At 39.1% G+C, this 16,006-nt stretch overlaps 1 protein-coding gene across 2 annotated transcripts in view; it reads right to left on the reverse strand.

The window, feature by feature from the left end:
- Positions 1-360: 360 nt before the first annotated feature.
- The window catches only part of LOC107088002 (protein FAM219A-like), a 21,293-nt gene continuing 5,647 nt past the window's right edge, over positions 361-16,006 (reverse strand). Inside the window, exons 2-6 of one of the 2 annotated variants that reach the window (XM_015379896.1) lie at positions 10,701-10,797; positions 9,317-9,410; positions 7,211-7,291; positions 3,548-3,623; positions 361-2,467 (exon numbers count right to left, since the gene is read on the reverse strand). In XM_015379896.1, coding sequence (XP_015235382.1) covers positions 2,309-2,467; positions 3,548-3,623; positions 7,211-7,291; positions 9,317-9,410; positions 10,701-10,797 — 507 coding nt within the window. In that variant the 3' untranslated portion in view covers positions 361-2,308. The remainder of the gene's footprint in view (positions 2,468-3,547; positions 3,624-7,210; positions 7,292-9,316; positions 9,411-10,700; positions 10,798-16,006) is intronic. The other variant, XM_015379897.1, reaches the window with a different exon arrangement.

A 16,006-nucleotide genomic window follows, 5' to 3' on the forward strand; every position in this document is an offset into this window, starting at 1 on the left:
ATCTGTAACATCCTGAGAAAACAAAACACAAAAAAACATTGGCATGGTTTATGTAAACTAAGATCAACAGGAGGAAAAAGTTACATAAAAAAAAAAAACATTTGATCTATTTTACATTATACACATACAGTACCATAACTTAAAGTGTTTAGATATGTACAGTACACACAATCTCCTTTCAGTGAGTCAGTGACTTTAGTTCTGCTTTTGTTTCCAACAATCTTCCTTTACACAGATTTTCTGAATTAGTGTAAAACTCTGGAAAAAAAACAAAAAAAAAAAACAAAACTTGGAACAGCAATAGAATATACAGTTTTAAACTTTCAGAAGTTTAAAAAAACAGAAAAATTTGCTTTGATTCCAATGTCTACAATCTCTTCCTTTAGTTTACTTTCCATCTACATGTTTGGATCCTATAGGGTAAATTCTGCAGGGTGCCTTGACAGATGGTACAGAGAACTGTGGAGGTCAGTAAGATTCAAACAAATAAAATCATTTTTAATGACATGAAGGACTGCTTATTGAGATTCACAACCAATAGGAGAGAATGTAGGACAAACACACAGCTCTTCTAGTGCTAAATGTATAACGTTTTTCCAGAAAATGCACCTTACACAATTATTGGCATCCCTAGTTAAAATATGTATAAAAGTCATGAAATATATTTTTTTTTGTCTGTTACTCTAAGATAACCTTTTTTCTACGGTCAGCGTTGCCCTTTAAAAATGTAAAATTTTCTATCCAGTATCTTTAGTCTTACCACTAATGCCACTGTGGAATTTCAGGTTTTCTTGAGTTGCTCAATTTGAAGAACGATTAGTAGGAACAGGCCTGCGTCATATTTATGCTCAAGGGGAAACATGAAGCCAAGTTTCAAATGAAAACTTCCTTGATAGAATTTGATCACAGGAATACAGAAAAACAAAGGAAGCAGCTGTTTACTTTAGAGGTTTCTTGTTTTTTGTGTGTTGTTTGAGGAGTAATTAAGACACACAGGACTCATTACTTCCATAAAGTCCTGGGTTTTCATACTCGCTTTCCAGTCTTTCTGTAGGAGTTTTTTGATCTCTCTGTGCATGCTTGGGTTCCCACCGGGGTACTCAAACATCCAACAGCATGCTTGTGAAGGAAGGTAGTCTCTCCATACTGTACACTGAGTATGATTTGTTCATGCACGGCTCCTGCTTAATAGCTTCTAGAGATAAACAAATGGATCAGTTGTGATTTCATTTGATAGACAATCTTTTTTTTTTTTTTTTACATCTTTATCAGGAGGATTAATTATAACTATGGGGCATCAGCTCAAGAACATTCCTTGTATCAAAACTAAGACATTTCTAAGCTTTACCTTCACTAATTTGCCTTATTTTATAGGTTCTACAATAAAAACGTTGATGTTTCATGAATAACTACACAATGTGCAGTGACTCAGCAGCTCATTATGTTTTTTTCCCCCTCTACGTGTATTAAAATGGCAGTAGGTGAACCTAAATATGACCGATGTTCCATTTTACAAAGTACGGCATCTTTCTTTAGTATGGGGGGTTGGCTGTAGGTCAGTAGGATAAAAATAAATATCGGCACATCTGTCATCTGGACACAGTGTTAACAGGCAACATGCATTTTTTTAGCTTCTTATAACTAAACATAAAACAAATATAACCAGGATAATCTCAGTATAACACAGATTGGCGCTTGATGTGAAGAGGGTGACCAGTCGTGTTTCATTCGCACTGTTTTCCTGGCATGGCCGGACTCACTCACATTGTTTTGGAGTCTGATGCTGATATCAAGAGGGAAGACGAAGCAGAGCAGCTGAAAGAATTCAGGGAATTGGAAATAAAATGGCCTTGTTCAAACTACAGTCCATTATAATGGATGGTAAATTATACCCCAGGAGACAAAGTGGGGTGCTTGGACAGCCCACTGACACAGTAATGATGACAAAAAGTCATTTGGCTGAAACTTTCTCCTCCATTCAGGTCGTTTCTCCTCTTTTGCGACATTGCACAAACCGTTTATGCAAAACAAAAACTCCCTAAGCATAAACTCAAACGGAGAAGCAAAAGCAGCGCTGTTTTCTTCGAGGTAAGGTCTCTGACACACGTTGAATCCATCCGTGCTGAACCAACACTGCAGACGTAAGACACAGATCCTGCCATAGGAGGAACATGCACAGGTGCTGCACATATTCAGTTTCTCATCCTCTTTTGCCTGTTTTCAAGTTGATCTTTATTTTCTCCTCGATGCCATTCTGTTCAGCAGCTGGCAAAAAGAAACTTCTGGGGATGAAGGAGGAGCGGGGTAGCTACTGGATCTGACAGGCAGTGGAGGAAGCAGCCTGACAGCACATGCAGGTGGGGTTGACTGCTTTGGGGGGGATCAGATCCAGGTCCTCGTCGTCTGGTATCTCGTCAAGCCGGTACCCGTCCTTCAGGAGCTGGATGTTCAAATCCTGGTTAATTTGCTGCAAGGAATGGCAGATAAATAATAATCATACCGGCTGGTTTTATCAAATGCACTATCTAGTAACTTTATTAACTACTTACTCTGCTGACCCTACAACAGAAATTTTAATAAGCAGCAAACAAATCAAAATCAGGATCAATCAAAAACAATAGCAAAATATATACTATTGCATTTAGAAATGGGGTAATGAGCAATGGCGAAGTTTACACAACATTTAAATTGACCAAAAGCTTTTCTGATTAGAAAGCCTCCTAATGGCTGAGCATAATAATATTATGCTCCCATTTCATTTCTATTTTCATCACTTTAGCAATGTGAGTAATGTCTTTTCTGTGCGTTGTGAACATTTGCTGCCTTGAGACTAAACATAAGCTTATCATGTATATTGTAATATACCTACCACATATCTAAGAAAATACACACAAAATAGAAAAAAAAATTATACTGCAAAATAAAAGGAAATTCTACAAATTTTGTTCACTAATACCAACCACCTCATTTTTATGATGCTCAAATAGTTTAATTCTAAAAAAAATATATACCGTATATATTTTACAATTTTTACTTTTTATTGCCATTCAGACTTTCTTTGTTGATAAGCTGAAACAAATTAAAGGTATGTATGCGCCTTCACCCTACTTTTCATGTGAATAAGTCAACAAAAAGTTGAATCTTTTAATTTCTAAGAGACAAAAACAGTTTTTTTGTGTTTTTCTATGCAAGAGAAACAGGTTCTGCTTCAACCTACCACTTTCTGATCTCTGGATTTATGTTCAATCAATAGATATTTCCTATCTAAGGCAAATTAATGTAGCAAATTACGTGGAATAAAAGCAGTGACATTGGGTCAAACAATCACGGTGATGAGTGGAAACTAAAGGCTAAAACCAGAATATGTGCTACGTGAAGGAAACAAATGAATGATTTAAAGGGATGACAACCATGGACAAGTAGAGACGGTTGAGTGAATAAGCGCACATCGACCTGGTGTGACAGAGGAGGAAGAAGGTGATCACATGGCGATGGTTGTGGTTTTGCCAGAAGGCTCTGTGAAACAAAATAATATTTGTATAAATACCTGGTCCCTCAGACATCTCACCTCGGCTGAGGAGTATCCTGATGAAGAGTATCTGGACATGTCGAAGTCATCGTCACTGAAAGACAGGAAACACCTGGAGTTAGACTAAAGACAAATAAAGATACCTTAAGAGGAATTATTACATGACAAAAATAGTATTTTTCTACTAAGGTGGTGTTCTTAGGAGAGTAAAAATAAACTCCAGAAATAAACATTTGATGCTTCTTACAACCGCAAATCTGTTAATGATCTTTCAATCACTGTCACGGTTACTGCAGCAGTAGGTAGACCAGAAAAAGGTTCCTGTTGACCTCACAGCTTCATAACAACAGAAGCAACTAGAAATTGCAGACGCATCAGATAACAATGCAGATGCACACATTTGAGTTGGTGCAGAAATAAATGAATTAAAAGAGCCCAAAGTTTGGGGCGGAGGGCTGTTCACCTCGACAAGCCTGTTCCATCCTTGGGTGAAGGTGCCTCAAGCAGCATGAGTGGAAAAGTAGAGGGGTTTTCTTTCCCAGTGATTTACACATTTTGGTGCAAGATTATGTTCAAGTCCAGAATAAATACAAAATATGTTGTTAAGATGGTGTATACAGCTGATAAACGGGTGATCATTGTGGATATTTAAGGGAGTTCCAGTGCTACATGCACTGAACAGCCATTCAGCAAGGAAGAAGGCATTACTTTGGGAACACATAATGAAACTAGATGAGATTTTAACAGTGCACAAAACAAAATTTTGGAAGCATGTCCTGTAGAACGATGTAGCTAAAATTGAAAAGTTAAGGCTGATTTATACTCAGAAAGCAGGTCGTCTGTGTGTGTGTCGCAGTAAACGAAGATATGCCCCGCCCCTGCCGCAGACTGCTGCACCTCTCCGAAATTGTAGGTGACCGCAGACAGGAGGCATCTGATTGGTCAAATCTACATTCGCTCTTCTCTATGCGTATTTCCTGTTTGGTACCTTACCAGCTTGTTTTGTTTGTATGACCGCCATTGTGGAAAACGACTCATGAAGATGGACCAGCTAGAAGAGCGAGGTGCGCAAGAACGCTGGGACCCTTTTTTCCACCTGGATCCCCGCTCTTTTTCCCCCTCATGTCCCTCAGTTGTCGCACGAACTTGCCTCTCGCGTTTTTCCACTTCCTCACAGCTAGATTGTGATTGTCCCTCTTGCGTTGTGGCGTGGAATAACATAGCCCAGACCACGCTTCACACTGGGCATAAAACAAACGACACACTGCTGTGGGAGTATAACCAGCCCTTAAGTCCGTAACGATCTTTGTTTAGTTAAACAGAAAAAAAATCGGAAATAAGTACAAAAAAATATCATCATGAGGAAAGAACACCTTGTATAAAAAGGTTGAAGCAACATCTGAAAACATCGACCAGGCTCCTAATGACAAACTTGATTTAGAAAATACTTGATGATTTGGAGTGGACATCAAAAGTCGAGATCTGTATGTGTATTATGAATGACAAACAACATGACTCTGTTACACCTGTTACTGAGTTCCCCTGAGATGTCACATATGCGATTTTACTCACTAACCGGCATGATGGCAGACAATCACTTAAAAAAAGGTGGAGTACAACAAAAAAAATGCAGATGGTTCAGCAAATGGCAGTTTTCACTGCATCTCTGACAATCAGACAACAGGAAGGACCAGAAACGGAAGAATGGAGTGATGAACGGCAGCCAGTCCTGGTCGTTAGTGTTGGTAATGTCGTCCGTCTCTGCAGGTTATGAGGAGCATGTTGTTGTAATTACTTCCTCTGCCAGTCACCAGAGCTTCCTTATTCACATGAAAGTCCTGGCATCTTTTACAAAGCTGTTAAAACACTGATTATAGGTATCCTTTGATTTCAGACTGGGACGCCCCTCTACTGTGTCTCAGCGTTGTTCACTAAATAATTACCTGGTTCATAAGATATTGGAGGCAGTTTGTCTGCCACATTTTTCTGTTCCCACATTTCAACATTTTTATTAATTTTACAAATCAATCCTAACAGCAGATGTAGATAGTTTTTTGTTTTTTTATGTATGTTTTTTTGCAAACTTATGAGCAAGTTTTCCATCAGGAAGCCATGAGGAACGTAGTTGCCCAGTGCTGCATTGTTGCCCACCAATATGCCACATGGCACACTTCCATTTTAGAAGTGTGAATACTATGCATCAGAATACATTTCTGCAATCTAGGGCTGCAGGTTTTGTCACTATTTTTTATAGTGACAAATAGAGATAATCTGTAAGAGGTTAGAAAAAAAACTGACCATCAAACCATCAGTTTCATTGGTGGGAAAAGCGCAACTCTGTCAAAATAGCACATTTTCATAGCGCTAACTTGAGGTCCTCAGAAAGATGAGCTTCAACATTAATGCTCAAATAAACGAGTAAATATGTTTAAAAACAAAGTTTCTGCAGCCGTTGTGCTGTTTACATTCAGAAAAGGGGCCAAATTTCAGCTCTCTTTGACAATATTCAGCAAAACGAGCCACTGTAGTGAAATGTGTGGATGAGAACTTTGGCATGCTTGCTAAATGCCTTCAACTATGCATAAGCCTTTCTTTTTCTTTAGCAGTATTGGAAAGGGATCTGTCTAAAAGTTGCAGGATTGTCATTTTCTTAGCCTGTACTTTAGCACTCCTGTTATGCAACATAGATCCTTACCTAAAATCAGGTATTTCCTAAAGGCTGCTCGGATTTTCAATTTCAGATTATTTTAATGCAAAATTAAATTGAGTGTTAAAAAAAAAATGAAACAGACCAACCACCCTTCTTGTTATCCTCTTAAAATCCCGCTCTCTGTCCTCAAAAGCCTGAATTAAAAACGTGTCTCAGAGAATATAGTCTCTTTCTCTGCCTGTACTTCTGAAAATCAACTAGTACCATTTACGTGAGACTCTGAGGGGGTAATTGGAGTAGTTTCAGTAACTTGGTAGTGTTTACATATGATGTCTTCACTGACTGGAAAAGACTGATATTTTGCCACCAGCTTATAATCAATTACTATAAATCAAAGTGACAATCTTCAGATTCCGGTAAACTGGTCATTTCTTTGTGTTTTTCTGAGGCAAACACATTTTGGTGAGGCAAATAGATCCCAATTTAGAGATAGAAGCAAAATAATACCAGAAAGAAACAATTAAATGTAAAACATCAGCTCAACATGCAGATATAAAATGAGGGAACAATCCTAAAAGATAGAGAAATGCAAAAATAAAGGAAAAACAAAGCCGCTGAAGCTGCTTTTGTCAGAGTACGTCCGAATTGGTCTTTTTTTTTTCTCCATTAACAACAAATATGTCTACGCATGTATTTGTAAAATGGTAATAAAGTGGGTTGAGTTGTGAGTGAGGGTCCACAAATGATTGGACTTATCTGGCAAAAACACAGATCTAATGGTACAAGGGGAGAAGAAAGAGCGCTTATTGAGCTGCTTTTAGCATCCAAACCCTCACACAGCTGCTCTGAGAGAAGGCTAGCCCACTACTTTTAGGATCATATGTATTAAGCTCGCTGTTAAGCTGCTCCATGGATTAATACACAAACAAAGAGAGATATCTGCAACAACTCGCTGGTGTCTCCTTTGAGGTATCAACCAATACATTATAACGTGATTTGTCTGGCTGTGTAGGATAATGTAGAGAGTTTACCTGTCAGTGTCCAGTGCAACCAGCGGCTTCTCATCCGGGCTCTGGTCTAAAGAGGAGTAACCTTTGTTTGGCACCACCAACCTTGAAAAGAGCAGAGCAATGTCCTTCATCAGAAGCCAAGATTTGAAAACACAGAGAAACCACTGTGAGCTCTGTAAAGAATTACAACGTCACAGAACTAAAAGAAAGCAGCTCTATTTGTGTATGAGATTATGTTTTCCTAATATTAATTGGTAGCATTCAGGCTGCAGAAAGTGCAAAATTATCATTCAGAGTCAGACATTCTTGGTTCAGACCATTGGGCAGCATTTCTTATTTCCCCACTAATCCCCAAGAGAGAAGGATTAAGTACATGAGCCACTTGTCAAGCCCGCAGGATGTGCTGGGGTTATGCTTGGTGGGTTTGCCTCCTTCATCATTCTCACAATACATGGCTTTTCTTTTTCAAAGCCTTGCAGGGTCCTGATTGCATTGGTTGTAGTGCTGTTTTCATCAACGATGATGAAATGATTTCGTCCACACTCCTTTTTCCATGACGATAATCAGAACTGATGAGCTAAACTTGGATCTTTGATGACGAGAACACAAGGAGTCATGGGTGTGAGTTTTCGTTGACGGGACTGGATAAAAACGTTAGCAGGTTGTCTGTCAGACGTTTAAAATGCATCATCGTGCTGTAATCTGCTAAGCAGTATCAGCCGTGCTGCTGCGTTTTGTTTGGTCATGCCGCCCACCTGGTCTGGAGCGGTTCACATTCTGAATGACCACAGATGGATCATGGCAGCAGCGGCAGGGGAGAAAATAACCTGGAATGGTCCGGTACTGCAGGCTGAACTCTCTGACAAACTGCGATTCCAGCTAAGCTCGTGCAGAAATGCGTCTTTTCATGCGGCTAGCCCAGAGTCTGTGCTCCACGCTCCACACTGATGGTTTGCTCTCAGGAGTATGGCTCTTCCTGCCCTCGTTACTTAACTATATGTGGCTGACCATCCTCTGCTAAGTGTAAAAAATCCCTTTGTCTAACAACCAAGTTTTTCTTTCATCAAGTGCAAAATGATGCAAAACCTTTATTTTCTACCAGTAGGAATCCCTAAATTATATCTAAAACAAATACTTCATTGCATACCGTTTATTTTTTTATTAAGACCCAGATGAAACTGTACATAGAGTGTTAAATATTTCTCTCTCAAAGTTATTGCTTCTACGATTCAAATATGATGTAAATGTTTCCTTGTATTGTCATTAAAACATTTTCTCTGTTTCCTTGGAATATTTCAACATCTTTGTTCACATATTCTTGAAATTTTAAGTCTGGATTACCATGACATTACAAGGCAATTATGTAGGTTTTCCTATGAATAAATCTGCTTTGACACCTGAACAGCGGCAACCAAGGGCCAAATTCTTAGAAATAAAGCCGAAATTGCCAGAGTAGAAAGAAACATTTTTTGTTCTTTGCTTTTTTAGAGTGATGAAGATTTTATTGATATGTGTGTAATGCATAAATTATATTATATCAGGAAGTATGTCTGCTATTTTAACCAATATGGTGTGTTGAACTAGACCTACTATTTTCACAAATTTTGTGCGACACATCTGTCGAAAGTAGGGCATTAATTGATAAAAAAAAAAGTTTATTTGAATTCTATAAAATAAAGTTTCTGCCCAAATGCAATGATGAACTGCATGGCATCATTGTATCTCCAGCAACTGTATTATCTAGGCAAGAGCTGTCAGTCTGTGAAAGAATCTGGTTGTTATTAGAAATTAAAAAGGTTAGCTGTTTTATAAAGTGCAACATAAAACTGACTAAAACCTTTTTGAGTTTTAATCGACTAAAACTGGACTATAACTATCACATACAGTAATGACTAAAATGTGACTAAAACTAATAATAGTTTTCATCCTGAAGATGAAAACTGAGACTAAATCTAAGATGGCTGTCAATCTAATGGCTTACTAGAAGCAGCTAATGCCTACGAAGCAGGATGCACTGTTGTCAGTGATTTGCATTTCAGTTGGTTGCAGTATTTTGCACCCACTGCTCAGCATATGAATAAACTGGTGAAAGTTAGAGCAGAACAATAAGCAGGAGGAAGTTCCTACCTTGTCCTGGCGTTCTTCTTGGGTTGCTGATTGACAGGACTTCCCACAGTGCCGTTCTTCACTGACGCCTTCCTGGCAAGGTCTCTCTGTTTCTCTGGGCAACAAAGGATGTGAATTTATCTGTAAATAAACCAGCTCAGCTCGACGCACTTTCTAGAATTTTATAGTTTGTGGTTAATTGTGCTTACATCTAAATGTGGAGTCTGAGATAAAGGGTCGCAGGTAATTTAAGCTTTAAATTGAGGCTGCTTTAAAATAATTTTTAATTTATCCAATAGACCATAGTTACCTTACAGTCATATGACGCATAACCTAAATGATTTAAAGTTACTGTTGTAACTCCAATAACTCTTGTATTGCATTAAATCATCTTGATTTTTAAAGTTTAAGTAAAGAACCAACATCTAACAGTGCTGTAGAAGTAAAGCTGAAGCTTTTTTTTTTTTAGATTTCTAAACCTGAACATACATTTTATTAGTGTATCTGTATATATACAATGCCTTGGAAGAGTATTCATACCATTTGGATTTTTCTATATTATCTTATATTAAAATTAAAAAAAATGTATTTTACGCTGATTTTATTGTGAAAGACCAAAGTGAAAGAGAAACAATGTGACATGGAATTAGTTACCTTCAAAAGCACCAACAAGGTGGGTAATCCTGTCTGTAATTTGATCCCAGCATAAATCCAGCTTTCCTATTCTTAGACAAAGCACTGGTCATCTACAAAGATAATGCAGTCCATGTAAACTGACAGGTCGGGCACGTGAAGGATGGATTTTTAAAATCTGCAAAGAGGACCGTGGTAACTCTGGAGGAGCTGCCGAGATCCCTAGATCACAGGGAGGATCTGTTGACATTAAAACTGTTTGCTTTTAAAAAGAAATGGCAGGAATGAAACCTTTGTTTAAGGAAAACCATAGGAAATCCCATTTGAGGCTTTCTGCAAGCCATTTGGGGAACAACAGTACAAGCTGTTTGACATTAGTTTGGCGTGGTCTGCTTTAAAGAGATAGCCCCTTTTTCCTTGCACTTATAACAAGGCAATAAAAAATACATTCGAGCCCATTTCTGATGGCTGCTCAATTCTTTATAAATGCCATTTCAGTGTCAGAAACACTGTTACACCTCTGCAAAAAAGATTAACTAATATTATCCAACAAATATCACCTGACTCTAATGCTCTCTTCACTTCTGCTGATCCTGCTTTGAGCAGTAATGCAACCCTGGATGCTGTGCTGGTCCATTACTATTCTTTGGCACATAACTCATTGGTTTGTTAAGTGCCATCCATTCACTGCAGCTACTTATTTATGACCCTGTGATATTAAGTGCAGAGTAATTTCATCAGATGATTTGAGGGAGTCAGTGAGTGACAATACCTATCTGGACCTGCAGTGGGGAGGGCTTGTAGTTCATGGCCACATTCTCTCCTTTAGGGTCAGATGCTGCCTCTAAAGTGGACGATGCTGCTGGGTCCTAGAACAGCACAAAAACAATGCAAGTTAGCTATGAACATGGAGACCTTTGAAACAGGTAGAGTATCCTCAATACAATAGCAAAGTACCATTTTCCCTTTGGGTATAGTTTTGGTAAATTTTGAAAATAAAAAAAACAGAAATCTCTTTAGACTCTATTTTCCCAGTGCTTTGGTCAATACCTGAGGTAGAACTTTTTAACTCCGCCCAAGATTGTATTTTTGTTCGGTTTATTTTAAACTGGTATAAATATGCATTTATTCAAAAATATTATGGAGCCAGCAATCTTACTAAAGTGGCAGTTGTACCTTTGCTTACAGCGGCTCCTTAATGGCACTGTTGTTTTCTTTAATACTGAAATACTCCAAGTAGTCATGAATTGTGTGAAGTGACATTGGTTATTGGTCATGTCCGAGCATTCAGTTCATCAGTGAAAATCTAAGCTAGACAAAGTCTATACAAACCTCCACAATATTTAAACAGGTTTTACATTGTTCTAACTGTCCCAGTCACATGGTTTTGAAGACATTTGGTGCATGGATAGGTTTTGAGTTAACAACTAATTTTTCACTGAAATCTGATTCATCACAAGCCTTAACAGCCAGGGCAAACAGCCTCCTTCAGGACCTGTTTGTGTCTCTACTTCAGCTTTGGCTGCAGCATCAATAGGCATGAGTGTTCCGTCTGCGCTGGTGGCTTGGTCTCTTTTGTGCATAAACGAGCGGTGATGACGTGTCGAGGCACCCATGTGAAGAAACAGAGGGGGCTGCTGTTGGAGCCATAGCTTCCCCAGACTGAGAAAGGAGGAGCGGAGCTTTCCTTGGCCTGCTTCATTCACAGAGAGCTGCATTATGGCAATTCCACAGGCATCTCCTTGTTCCACTCTGGGGAACTTCACATGAGTTCTGGCTGGTAGGCAGCTGAAAAAGGAAACCTATGATTTTGGATTTAGAAATTTAAAAAAATCTATACAAATCCTTGATATCGCTTGTTTAATTAAACACACCCAGCCTCTAACAGCCTCAATATTAAGTCAATAAACCATTCATTCAACTGGAAATGCTGCCCCAAATAAGGCTATTAGCAGAAAACAACAGAGGTTACTGAGCCTCATGAGGCTTGATGAAAAATTCATGAGACATTTAGCTGAAATTGTGAAGAGCTTATTCCATGTATGAATCTTAATGTTTAGATTAAAAAAAAAAAACACACATGGCAAAGAACATAAAACAGTTTTATGGCACATTAGAGTTTATATTTGCAGCATCAAAACAAAAGACTCGATCAGAGCACAAACAACATACGATAACAGGCGTCGTTTTGACATTAAACATAAATCTCTAATACAACATCCATATGTCCTGGTGACAGTTCTTTGGAGAGGTTAATTCTGTTGAATTAAAACTACTCTAAAATTAATCTCAATGATCAGCATAAAGTGATGCTAACTAGTGAAGTGGAAGTAAATTCATAGTGGGGTTTTAATCATGTTTAACACTACAATAACAGCTAAAAGGAGCAGGAGTCTGGTCAGCATTGCCTGCATAAAGTTTTTCTGGATGTTGGGACATGTTGGACTCTGGCAGGGCTCCCCTCTGTCACAGGTCCTGTTCATAACGTTTATGAACAAGCTTTCTAAGTAAAGCCAAGGTACGGATGGGGTTTTGGTTTAGGTAAGAGGATGTTTAGTCTTTACTTTTGTGAATGACGTAGTTCTGCTGGCCCCCTATGCCAAGAGTAAAGGCAAACACTTGGACGATTCTCAGCCAAGTGCAAAGCAACCAGGATAAGGATGAGTCCGAGTCCTCCAAGTCGGAGTCCATGGTTCTCTACTGGAAAAAGGGTGGTTTGACCACTTTTAGGTTAGAGCGAAGTTCCTGCCTCTAGTGGAGGAGTTTAAGTATCTTGGGTCTTGTTCATGTATGAGGAGAGAATGGAGCAGGACAGTGATGGATGGATCGGTGATGCTACTGCTGCAATGCAGAGGCTGTTCTGGTCCGTTTTGGTGACCTGAGCCAAAAGGTAAAGATCTTCGAATTACTGGTCTACCCTCACCTATGGGCATAAAATCTGGATCCTGAACCAAAGAATGAGATGCAAAAAAAACTAAATGAGCTTCCTCCTCAGGGTGCACTCCCATAAAGTTAGGGTGAGGAGCTTTGCTATTTGGGAGGGGTTAGGGGTAGAGCTGCTTCTCTTCCACATTGAGAGGAGTCAGCTGAGGTAGTGCCTCTTTGCTGAATGTCCCTAGACGCCTCCCTTACAAGTTGTGCCAGGCATGTCCCACTGGAGGAAGGCTGGGACTGGGTTTCTCAGCTTGCCCTGCAACACCTTTGCCTAGAGGAGCTGGAAGAGGTATCTCCAAAGAGAGTCGTTTAGGCACCTCTATTGATACTGCTGCCACTGCGACCTGGTCTTTTGCAGTACTTTCATCTCAAGATTGGCATTTCTGGCCATTTTAATAATATGAGAAACATTTTGAAATGTCACTGCAACTTTGTACATTAACTGACATTTTATCTCTGCATTTAACCCATCCCTTAGAGACCGGCGGGCTGCTCTAGTGCATTGCAGCATTCTGGGTTTTGTGGTCTGCTCAGGGTAGGAATCAGAGGGATTCAAATCAGGGAAGTTGCAGTCCTTCAAGAACACAAGCCCCATTGTGTAACCACAAGAGCACCACTCCTTTAATGAGTTTCCATGGACATTACGTGCTCCAGTCTTAACTGAATTACAGCTTGACGAGGTCACTGCAACACATGGATAATGTTTGTTTTGGTTTGAACCCTTCCATTTCTCAGGGTCATATCTTTCCTGCCTTTTCTCAGGTCTTCCCTGGCTCTATTAGGTTTTCTTCAAGTATGGCTCAGCATTTAAAAAATAATGGCATTGTTTCAGCAATGCCTTTCTTCATAAATACTAGATTTGTGGAGTGAATAGCAAAGTGTCCTGTCAACAGATCTTCCTCTTGAATTACTATGAGCCTCTTCTGGTTAGTGCTCTTCCTGCACATCTTGTTAAGGCTAAAACATACTCTGTAATGAACATAGACATTTCCTCTCTTTCTCATGGCTGCAAGAAAAACATTTTGTTCTTGCAGCCATAGGCTGATTTTTTGCTGCTTTTTTGGACATTATCTGGGCACAACTTTTTTTTTTTCTTTTTTCCCTGAATGATGGCTGCAGATTATGAAGTGGGTGCACTGCTGTGGGAGAGAGCTATAAAGATTTCCCATATGTTTTCCATTTTGGGGGCGTGATGAAATAGGCTATGCTCTGTCAGATGTTTAATGAAGGGATGCTCCAGCTTAAAACTTGTTTACAACTTTCAAAATCTTCATGATGGCAAATTGGAAAATTGTTGGGACAAGAGTTCAAAAGGTAATCAAAAAAACTAATGATGAAAGACAGAATTACACAATCTCTGCGGGAAAAACTATTTCTACTGCGCAACATGGCAATACAGGACTTGATTCAATGGGAGCTATGTACAAGAAAAGAAAAAAACAATTAAATGAAAAACACCTGATTTGTTTTAATGATAGCAGGGACAACATCTGCAAAGAAATCCTGTTATTTGTTAACCTTTTTTTGTTTACTTAAATAAAACCTCAGTTAGTAGAGCCACACCACATAGTCATTGGATGTGTCAATAGTGTAATACTCAAAATAAATAAAGATACTTACATGCAAAATAAATATTTTATTACTATTTAACTAATGAAATGAGATTGCTCCCTGAAAAAGAGACTAAAAAGGTAAACATTAATCTCCTAATCTTCAGAAGTTTTTGTGTCTGAAAAAAGTGAAAACATGTTGGGTAGGGCACAGCAGATCTTCAAACAAGGTGCAAAGTGATTTTGATGTGCAAACCAATTTTTGCGTGTGTACCTAATGTATTCTAATGACCAAACCACGCAAATTCATGGGTGGTGGACATGCTAATATAAATGTTGACCAGATTCAAAGCAATTTTTCAAATCAGAAACTCAACTGCAGCTTTTGTCTTTTTTTAGTACTTCTGAAAGTCCAGTGCAAAACTGACGCAATAATCTCTGCCGTTATTGATGCCACAAAGGTGGTATTGTAACAATGTCGGAGGGTGGTACTCTAGGAACATGTAAACAACTTTGAACTTTTAGAAAAAACAACAGTGGAGAGTCCCTGCCTCAAGCGGAGGAGTTCAAGTATATTGGGGTCTTGTTTACAAGTGAGGGATGGTTGGAGAGTGAGATCGATAGATGGGTGCAGAATTGGCGATGATGTGGTCACTGTATCCGACGGTCGTGGTGAAGAGGAAACTGAGTCAGGGGGGCAAAACTCTCGATTTACTGGTCGTTTACAAAACTACATTCCCATCCTCACCTGTGATCATGAGATCTCGGTAAAGAACAAAAGGACAAGATCGCGAATGCTAGCGGCCAAAATTAGTTTCATTTGCAGGGTGGCCGGGCACACTCTTCAAGATCGGAAAAGGAGCTCAGTTAGCTGGGAGGAGCCAGCTGAGGTGGCTCGGGCATCTGTTCCAGATGCCTCCTGGTCGCCTCCCTCGGGAGGTGTTCCAGGAATGTCCTATTTGGAGGAGGCCTCATGAAAGGCCCAGGACACGCTGGAGGGACTAGGTCTCTGAGCTGGCCTGGCGTCGCCTCAGGGTCCCCCCAGAGCAGCTGGAGGAGATGTGTGGATTGGAAAGTCTAGGCATGTCTGCTTAGACTGCTGCCTCCGTGACCAGGCCGCGGATAATGAATAAATGAATGATGGCAACAAAGAGACATGGGGTAGGGAGGTGATACTCCTTACAAAGGATGTTTTATTTCTCCTTAAATTCAACAGAGCACTTAACACTGGTATGTTTTAGGTATTTGCATCAGTTTTCTCACATTTTATGATTAATCTCTCTAATATATCTAACTTATGGTATTTTACTCATTTTATCTTTTACTTTTGTTCGTAGTACTTAGAGATCGGCTACCTATGTAAAGGGCTCCATAAATAATATTTAGCATTATGAATTGTATTAAGAACATATATCATTTTTACCTCTGTTTACAGAATATATATATATATATATATATATATATATATATATATATTTATGCCTATATATATATATTTATGCCTTTAATTTTGGACACTTATGCATAAAGCCCAATCTAGTAGAAGCTATTGCATCATTCATACAAAATATTCCCTTTTGTTCATCATTGCAAT

This window comes from Cyprinodon variegatus, unplaced genomic scaffold (genome assembly GCF_000732505.1).
Source record: "Cyprinodon variegatus isolate N-32 unplaced genomic scaffold, C_variegatus-1.0 Scaffold202, whole genome shotgun sequence".
NCBI lineage: Eukaryota > Metazoa > Chordata > Actinopteri > Cyprinodontiformes > Cyprinodontidae > Cyprinodon > Cyprinodon variegatus.